At 41.9% G+C, this 10,017-nt stretch overlaps 1 protein-coding gene across 1 annotated transcript; it reads right to left on the bottom strand.

Moving 5' to 3' along the window:
- Positions 1-2,112: 2,112 nt before the first annotated feature.
- ELF3 (E74 like ETS transcription factor 3) lies at positions 2,113-9,580 on the bottom strand. The gene is made up of 10 exons (XM_075333797.1): positions 9,534-9,580; positions 9,090-9,260; positions 8,734-8,961; positions 8,369-8,434; positions 8,203-8,283; positions 5,731-5,817; positions 5,198-5,275; positions 4,989-5,102; positions 3,991-4,186; positions 2,113-3,871 (listed from the first exon to the last, which is right to left on the bottom strand). Exons 2-10 carry the CDS (start codon positions 9,250-9,252, stop codon positions 3,757-3,759), a joined length of 1,128 nt encoding a protein of 375 aa, XP_075189912.1. The 5' UTR covers positions 9,253-9,260; positions 9,534-9,580; the 3' UTR covers positions 2,113-3,756.
- Between the last annotated feature and the right edge of the window lie 437 nt (positions 9,581-10,017).

Here is a 10,017-nt window from a genome sequence, read left to right on the forward strand (position 1 = left end):
TCACTGTTTGCTTCCAGGAACGGTCTTCTTGCAAGGTCCTGGCGTCCCTGCTTTTATAGCGGCGACTACATGCCGCCAGCCGCCATCGCGTCCCCCTTAGCTCTTTCCGGCCCCTCCTCTCTCGGGGCGGGGTTTTGGCCTTCGCGCCTCTACTGCTCGAGAAGACGCTCGAGCGGGAACTTTTTGCGCCAAAGATGGCGGCTTCTGAAATTTTTCTGCCGGATACCTCCGGCGGTAACAAGGCGCACCTCTACCAGACGGCAGAGCGGTAAGATCCTGTTCGTGACGCCAAGTTGTCGCGGGCGGGGAGGAGGGTGTCGGCACACTACGCTCACCCCTTCTGCTCGGGTCCGGCAGCTGCTCCTTGGTGGCTCGAGCTGTGGGCCGGATCCCGGGGTTTTCTCGAGCGACACTCCTCGCCCGTGAGTGAAAGGGGGTTGTTGTGGTTGGGTGTGGGGGAATTGTTATAGTTCGTGACGCCACCCACGGTTGTGGTGATTTCACCACCGCTGCTCAATTCGGGGATCCCGGGGATGGTGATGCGGAGCAGCCAGGTGTTGTGTTGCCCCTCCGTGGGTAGGGGTTGGTGATCCCGGGGCCCGGTGGTGGAGAAGGAGGTGCGGGGCCTGGTGGGCGCAGGGACGCGGGGGCAGCGCTGTGCCTTGCGGCACTGTGGTACTCACTCAGCCTGAGACACGGACACAGTTTGTACGGTAAACCAAACGGCTGGTAGGACGGTCCCACAGACGGCTGCACCTGCACTCCCGGTAGGTGACGGTGACGTCTCTCTTCCTTGCACCTGTGTTGTCTGATGGTAGCGGTGGATTCCCTCCGGTTACCCGCTCCCCGACTGCAATCTAGGCCGGAGGAGCTCTACACTTTGCCCGCAGGCGCTGGCCCTGGGGAAACTGGTGCCCTGGTGGTGGCGGTGTCTCCCCCGTACTGGTTGGGCTGTTGCCGTCAATCGGGACTTGGTTGTTGGGGGATCTACGTCCCCTTCACTGACGGATTCGGCAAATTTGGCGACTCCTAGCCTTGCCGGGGTCCGAGAGGCCCCTGCCCTGGTGCTGACTGTCCTTCGGAACACTGCTCCAGACCACCGGGCACACAGCCAACGGGGTCCTTCCAGGAACTTCCAAACGGTCCCCCTCCAGACAGTCACCGCCGTCGCTGACCTTGCTGTTCTGGCCCTACACAGAGCTGGACCCTTCAGGCTTTCCTTCTCTTGTTCCACTTTACTTCCACTTAGTTGATTTACTTTCTCACTTAGCTCCTCTCACTTGCCCTCCCTGGGCTAAACTGCTGTTTACTCAAGCCCTGCCTGGGCTACTCTGCCTGGTTACTTCCTGCCTCCAGAGTTGTGAGCTCCTCGGTGGGCGGAGCCAACCGCCTGGCCCACCCCCTGGTGTGCATCAACAGACTCCTGGAGGAAGGCAACAAGGATTTCTGGTTAGCAGATGTGCCTACCTGGAGTGTGGGGTGTGGTGGTGTTGTGACCTGTGTCCCCTGGCTTGCCCAGGGCAACACATGTGTGTGTGTACACACATGTGCGGAGTGCGGGAGGGGGCGGGGCCGAGCGGGGAAGTGTCGGCCTCCCTGCACACGTAACCAGACTAAATATCGGGTAGCAAAGCACCCGATGTTTAACTTGGTTACCCGATATTTACCTTGGTTACGGGCCTACACCGCTTAGCGCTGGCTCCTTGCACCGTAACCAGGGTAAATATCGGGTAACCAACCAAAGCTGGTGACGTGTGCAGGGAGCCAGAGAGCATGCGCAGCGAAATTCGACGGATTGCGCTGCTCAAAAAACGTTACATGCTGCGTACCTCCCGCCCGGCGGTCAGTCGTTCCACGACTGATCAGTCGGGCGGAGGGTGCAACGCAGCATCATCAGTCACAATACGCTGCTCATACAAGTCTATGGGAGCAACGGAATCCGCTAAACGGATTCCGTTGTTTACAAGAGCAGTGGATTGTGACTGATACATTTTAGCGAAAATGTGAACTTAGCCTTAATAAAACGTAGTGTGAAAGCAGCCTAATATGTCCAAGCTTACATAAGACTGTGTAACCGTTATATCCATTGTTAACACACAGATTTAATGCATTTAACATGTGTTTATTTTGTATAATTTACATACTGTAATATTAATGCATAGACTGGAAGTATATTCACTAACCAGAATATTTTACATATGAAATGACTGACAACATTTCTAAACAAATACAAAGAAATTAACATGTGACATTTGTTCTTATTAGAAAGCTTTATAAACTGGTAACCATTAGGAATATTTACAGAAATTGTACACAGCTTCTGGCTATATATATATATTTACAGAGATTGCAAATTATAAATAATAAACAATTTTCCAAAATAATAAAGGTATACTTTAAGTTCATATATTACAAGATACTGGGTGAGTATATTTAAATAATTAACAAATCCATTGGAGAACACACAAAATAAGCCCTGTGTCTACAAAAAAAGGAAACTAAGCAGCCAAGTGCATTGTTATAAAAAAGATCCTAGTAATTTAGAGAACTAAAAATGAATAGAGGATGTATAAATTTATTTTTTGGTAAGGCAAATATAAATCAATACCATCTAGTTCATGTGAATCTATTTTTCAAAAGCAAGTAATTGTGTGCAACTTAAATATTGATATTGAAAGTGTGAAGGTTGAAGTTCTTGTATGTTTAGTCTCCGCAAGGAGAAACGTTTTCGCCTTAGACTCCTCTTGTAGGTGAAACTGCTCCAATATCAAGCAACTTTGGCTCATCATCCTTGTGTTCTGAGACTCATGACTTTATATTAATATAGACTGTAAATACACTGTTAACAAGCTTAAAGGGCCCTTAGCACAATTTTACAGAGCTGCAGGTTGGGTCAGGTGGTGAGTCCATGACCATCTGCCATTACAAGACAGAAACTACATTGATAATGTCATTCTAGTGTTATCAGTGCTGAAGTTGGAAGTGAAGAAAGTCCTTTGATGATAGCATGGTCTTGTGACCAAAGGTCCTTCACCATATAGAGTGTGGAGAAACTGAAGAGGAGAGAGAGGCTGGTATGTCATCTAAAGTGTGTGTGATACATGGAGTCTGTGATACAACGAGTTGTGTGTATATGTGTAATATACTGTTTCGATCATGGAGTGTGTATGTTTAATATGCTGTATGATCCACATTTAAAAATGTCAGCAGCACAAACAGATTTTGCATATGTTATCATGCAACAATCATCCAACGAACAGTGATTCATTGGGTGATTGAATCGGTTATGAACAGAAAACCATCATTCTTGGCAGAACATCACCCATAAACCAGAAATGTGCTGCCGATATTGTGATATTTTCTGCAGACTGAGAGAGTGTATTAGCAAATCGTCTTTCCATGTGGCCATATATATATGGCATATAGTTAATCTACAATCATATAACATCTGAAATCAGCTTGTATAAATGCATGCTAAATGTTTCTGTGTGATGCTAGCATTTGTAGTTATACTTTTAAATTTGTTCAGGGCCACGTTTTTCACTAACAATGGCCCTAAATGTTAATCATTACAAAGTACAAAATATACAAAACAACAAAGTAAAAATGGTTTACAACAACCTACTAAAGCTAAAAATTTAGCTTATTTAACTGGCACCGGAATAATGATGCTACAATATCATCCTTGAAAATAAGGCTGGATTCTGACAAATATATGCATAGTGGACATCTATCCACAAAGTTTCTGGCATGCTCCTAGCATGCAAGAGAGCCTTTGTCACCCAAACGCCAACCACTGGAGTTTTTCCCAAATTTATACACTAATCTTCGTCCGTCTACACGCTCCAGAATTTCTCGTTTGTAGTAATATCTGCAAAAAGAGAAAAACGTGGAAAGAGTTATGAATACTTCTGTTTCAAGATCACCCTAAATATCTTTTTATACATGAGCTAACTATAGAACAATTTACGGATGAAACACTGCACCAACCTCATAGCTCGGCTAAGCTTCTCATATGTCATGCTGGAATTTTTCTTTTTCTGTCCCCAAAGATGGGCAACTGCTTCAGAACGAAGAAACTTAAATACTCCTTCAGATCGGTCCTCCCACTTCAAGAGGCCTTCATTTACATCAGGGTGAAGTAATATATCACGAATAAACTCCCAAAGGTGTGTTCCACGCGCAGCTGAAATAATGAGTAGATTGTCGGAATTACTAGATCTAAGAGTCACATGATGAGAGTTGCATCAAATAATTTACAAAGGAAACCAAGTTTAAAAATATTTAAAGAGAACCTGTCATTCCAAACCACCTGCAATTGCAGCCAGCCATGTATAAATCTGAAGACACCAGCATTTTAGAGAAAACATAGTCTGAAAAGCTAGTTAGGGTATATAGTAAGAGACCTGACAGGTTTGATGAAGTCCCCATCTGACTAGCTCCAGTTGATTGACAAATATTGTCCTACACGTGGAGGAGAGAGCTGCCAATCAACTGGAGTGGGATGGGATTAACTAAACTGGGGACCACATTGGACTAGTCAGGTTTCTCACTAAAGACTGTAGCTTGCTTTATAAACCATATTTTCTCTGGAACACCACAGTGTTTTAGAGCAAAACATAATACCTAACTGCTCGTATAGACAGGCTCTGGTTAATGAAGCTTGTGGTTGACTGGTTCCCTTTAAACTGTAAATGTCATTTTAGGAGAACTTGCAGCAGAATGCCTGTGTCTCCATTTAGTTTCTTGCTCCTGATTCTCCTGTTCCCTATAAGCAGCAACTATCATCTGATATCTCAGTAATGTGAAAATCTGCATTTACTGAAAACAAATTTTACCCAAGAATTAAGACAGTGAAGGATCAGTTCGGAAGGAGGTAAAGCAGATTTCTCTGATTAGATATATTACAAAGCTCTCCCACTTTACTTGCACTGTAAATATGTAAATGACAGTTACGCTTTAAATAAAATAACCACAAAGTTGCTTACAGTGCTTGCTTTTCTTTGTCTCTAGGATATCTGAGCTATCAGCATTGATTTTTCTAGGTCTGCCTCTCCGTCTCCTATTGGGAGCACCGTCACTTTTATAATTTGTTAGGCTGTCTGAAAATAAAGAGACGCAAAACATGAAATAATGCAATGCTTTCTATAGTTTTTATTCTATTATCATTTCAGTATTATATTGCGTATCAAATTACCTCTTCCCATAGTTGTTGTCTTTATGTCCATGTCAATGTCACTTCCTGCAGAATCTCCAGCTTGTGGGCTATAGGAGCCTGTCAGCAAAAAACATCACAGTTGAATAAGATGAACAGTTTTCTAAGTTCCATTACACTGAAGTAAATAACCCTAAAGGGAACCTATCATAAAAATATGCTAGTAACCTGAAGATATAGGGTTAATCTGCAGATCAATATCTAAAGTTGCCAGACCGCCACACTGATGCAATGCAGAACTGGCTGTCAGTCAGATTCAGGGCGTGGTTACAGCCGCCACTCACTGTGTACTGAGTGTCTGATTGGTTACTGTAACAACTCTGGCCATGCCTCCATGACTGAAAGCCAGAGGTTGCTGAGTGGAATACATTTCATTTCCTTTCTTTAGCTGTGTGGAGCCCTGGCAGCTTTAGAACATGATATTGCAGATCAAGCCTATATCTGCAGATTGATAGCACTTTTTGACATGACAGGATCCCTTTAAGTAAATATTTTTTATTCTTTTTATCACTTACCAGGTCCACAGAACTCAGAGCTGGCAGGGGAGATTGGATCAGAGTAATATCCTGGATCTATTGTTTTATCTCCACATAATTCAGGTTCTGTATTGAAAAGCAAGTTGGATTTAGAATTTTCATAAAGGATTATTTTATCATGTACTATAGTATTGTTAATATCACAAATATGTTTAATAATCAGCAATAACTAGTAATCTAAGCACCAGCATGACATAAACTCAAAATTGCAGTAGATATGTCGTTGGGTTAAAGTAGTAAGTCAAGGCTGAAAAAAACTAATTTCACTATGATCCTTTGATCAATTGCTGCATTACGTTTGGCAATTAATGTTGTCTTGGCTTTCAGGCTATTGGCTGTGAGTGGAAGTTAGCAGTCTAAAGGCCTCTGTACACATTAAACTAATATCGGCTAAAGTTTCCATTAATGAGAGGTTCAGCCCGCAATTTATTGTGTATGATGCGGCAGGCGAACTGATGAAGTTGATCAGGCAAGTTTGATTTTGGCCTGACAATTCCATTGTTCTCTCGGAGATAAGCCACCAGCTAACTTGTAAGGCTATGTGCGCACAGTGCGTTTTTCGCTGCGTTTTTGCGCGTTTTTCGGGTGCGTTTTTGGCCTCAAAACTGCAGGACTTTTCTTCCCCAGCAAAGTCTATGAGTTTTCATTTTTGCTGTCCGCACACATCTGTTTTTTTTACCTGCGTTTTTGAGTTAAAAAAAAAAAATGGACATGTCAGTTCTTTCCTGCGTTTTTCTGCATTTTCCCCCCATGCAATGCATTGGAAAAACGCAGCAAAACGCAGAGATCAAAAACGCAGCAAAACGCAGCCAAAAACGCACCAAATCGCGGCAAAAACGCATGCGTTTTTATGCGTTTTTTCGACGCAGGTGCGTTTTTGTGCGTTTTTAGCGGCCAAAAACGCAAAAAAACGCAGCGTACAAAAGACGCAGTGTGCGAACCTAGCCTAAGCTGGCGACCTTCTTATAGAAAACACAGGCGTGCTTGATCAAACAAGTGCTCATTTGTATGTGATATATATAGTTTTATAATATAGGTACAGTTGACCCACATCCACACAGTATAATTGAACAGTCAAGAGACAGTCCTGTACAGCACATCCATGGGCTAACTCAATAGAGTTAAACATATAGTACAGTAGTGTGACATCCTACACATTAGTCTATGGCAGTGTTCCTGAACTGCAGTCCTCAAGGTCCACCAACAGACATGTTTTCAGGATTATCTTAGTATTGCAAAGGAGTTGGGGAACACTGTGCTGAAGCGACCATACTGTTCTACAACTGCCTTAAATTCAGAAGACAAAATCTCTTTAAATGTATATTTACAGGGCTGCTTGTGTCCAGGTGATATGTCATGATGTTAATGTACTCAAGTGACACAAAGAGAACAACACACAACTGTTTCTAGGTGAGGCCAGTAGCATAGCTACCAAGAGAGTGGAGGTGGCAGTTGCCGCTTTTACCTGCACTGGCGTGTATAGCATGCCAACATAGATAAACTGTACAGCAGAACAGGGAGTCATGGGCTCTCTGCTCCACTGATCTTTGTTCTGCAGGCCATACCTGAACAGTGTACACTAAATGCCAGGGTAACAATATGTATGTAAAAGTCACATGACTAACATGATGATTAAGAGGTTTTCCACTCCTTTCTTAAATGGAACCTGTCATTAGAATTATGTTACCCAAATCACAGGTAGCAAGAATCTAATTCTGGCTGCGCAATAGCAAACAAATATACTTTACTGTGAAATGCCACAGTAGCTTAGTAAAAGTATAGTCTAAAATTCTGGCCAGGGATTACAGAAAGAGACCCTACTAGTCCGATACAGTCCCCGCCCAGTTTCTGGCATTTAGTGACAAGTGTCCTTCAAATTTTACACATGGACCAAGTGGGCGATAAAAATAATAAATAGCACATACTCCCCTAATGATGCTCCATTGGTCTCATTGTTTCATTGTCAGTGTGTCATCATTGCAGTTAATCAGAGGCCACAGCTATATCCATGGTGTAACTGATGTAGTCACTGATTGGCTGCAGCGGTCACACTCTGACAACCTTAGAAGAGGAGACTGGCAGGAAAAACGTTCTGCATTACTGAGGAATGGCGGGAAAATTGATCTGTGAACATGTGCTATTTATTATAGCTCACTTACACCATTAGTAAAATACAAGGAAGGCATGTAAAACCCCTTTGCCTTACACAGACAGGCTATTCCATGTTTTTTTAAGAAGGCAAAAGAAAATATAGATCAGAATTTTAAATACATGTATATTAGAAAATATGTTTGCTATGCAATAAACAAATGAAGAAAAAGAAATATCAAAATTGGAATACACGTTGAAATTCTTTTTTCTGTTCTGTGGAACTTTACAAAGTAAGGACACTGGGTCTGACTGCATTCTAATAATATCAGAAACAATACTCATTGTGAACAAGTTTCATACCTATTTCATTTTTTATTCCGAACGTCAAATTGTCTTCGCATTGAAGATAGTCATAGATTAGGTCCCATTCAGAAGGGCTGTCTGAGAAAATAACAATAATAATATAAATATATTTTGGGCAATAAAGGTGGAAAATCCAACAACGAGAATGGAGTAATAAACTTACCTTCTGAAATATAGAACTTTAAGTCATAGTCGCTAGAATCACATGAATTTGATGGAGGCGTTTGACCTGCGAAGATATGTTAGAATTACAATTACAGTATAGTCCAGTATACAGGTCATACCTTTCTGGGTTATGGCTACAAAATTGGGATGAAATCTATTTAATTCAAACATTGACTTCTAAGCACAGATCTTAACGTTTGATAATTGCAGATAAGCTGCATTATTGTGACGTAAGAGAGTGTCTTATCTTAGATTGCAGACAAGGAAATATATACCTTTCCCTTATCTTCAGAAGTTGCCAATAGAATTTACTCTTTCAGTACAGTACTGACTAATGATGAATAGTTAGGTCATAGTACTCACAATTTTTTAACTGGCTTAAGTGGTCGTAGAGTTTATCCCCAAGACCTCCGAACATTGTCCTCATATCTTCTCTGCTCAGTTGACATAGGCGTTGTCCATCCATTTCACATTGGGTTAAGTCTATAGTGCTGGCATCCCACTTGTTCCTCTCAACATTATAACTGATCCAGTCCAATACGTGCTGTTGTGTCCACATGTGGGGCGAATCTTGTTCCCAGTCACACACCTCTGCCGTAAAGCATACGATATTTGTTACTATAAAATAACATTGTGCACCACACTGGACAATACAAACTGATTAAGAGAAAATTCTTAAATATTTTCTTAAGATTCATTTTTACAATTGTCTCTGTTACCTGTTAGCTCGCTGGTTGTTCCTGGTGTGGTAAATGTAAGGAACTTGTCACTGTCTTGATTCGTCAATGCCCCAGCTGACACAGCATGAGCTTGGACCGGCGGATATAAGGTTGAGAAGTAATTGTTAAAAACACTGCTGATCACACAGCCTCCTCCTGCCATCTTAGAGCCTAGATGAGAAAAAAAAAAATGAAACGATAAGTGGTAAAACTGATATGTTTACTCCTCAAAAAATATTACTTTAGAAATCGGGTGAAGTGAGTGACTCAGCATACTGATCCCGACAGTTCCAGTGTCTCACTGAATTTAAAAGCATAAATATTGCTCTGAACGGTCCAAATTCCAAAAAAAGCAATAAAAAGGACAAAATCTGTACAATCTAAGAGGAATTCTTTCAGAAAACACCAAGATCCCAGAGGTGTAATGTTAAGGATGTTAACTACCTGTGCAATATTCCAGAAGCTTGAGTAATCCAACTATTCAAAAGAGGCGACTGCAAGAACACAAAACAAAACCTGTACTTATAGACACCCAATGCATGTAACCTGACTCCACCTGATCTATCTACGGATTATAAGGGACTTTCCCCAGGTGCGTGATGTGAGTTCAGAGGCCACAAGAATATTTGCATAGCAAACAGTTTCCAACCCTTTCTGGGAAAACAAGGGGGCAGGTGGTTTAATCATTGCTAGAGGTAACAGAAGTCTAAACACGTCAACCAGATCACGTCTAACAACCTATTTTTCTATGTTTATGATCATGTAGTACAGTAATCAATTCATTGCCGTTTTCACATTAGAGTTAAATTTTGTTAATGAAACAAATTACAATATTGTGTTGTATGATCAAATAAAAAACCCATGTCTAATTTAAGAACCTGTTCCAACCAATACAACACATAATATCAAGATAAAGCCTCGTATATAT

The sequence above is a fragment of the Anomaloglossus baeobatrachus genome, chromosome 2 (genome assembly GCF_048569485.1).
Source record: "Anomaloglossus baeobatrachus isolate aAnoBae1 chromosome 2, aAnoBae1.hap1, whole genome shotgun sequence".
Taxonomy (NCBI): domain Eukaryota; kingdom Metazoa; phylum Chordata; class Amphibia; order Anura; family Aromobatidae; genus Anomaloglossus; species Anomaloglossus baeobatrachus.

Bases quoted from the DNA above. Each gene is read 5' to 3' on its own strand.
- ELF3 (XM_075333797.1), bottom strand. From the start codon at position 9,252: ATGGCAGGAGGAGGCTGTGTGATCAGCAGTGTTTTTAACAATTACTTC. The intron at 8,284-8,368 runs GTAAGTTTATTA...TTATTTTCTCAG, and splicing joins AAAGTTCTATATTTCAGAAG to ACAGCCCTTCTGAATGGGAC. The intron at 3,872-3,990 runs GTTGGTGCAGTG...CTCTTTTTGCAG, and splicing joins AAGCTTAGCCGAGCTATGAG to ATATTACTACAAACGAGAAA.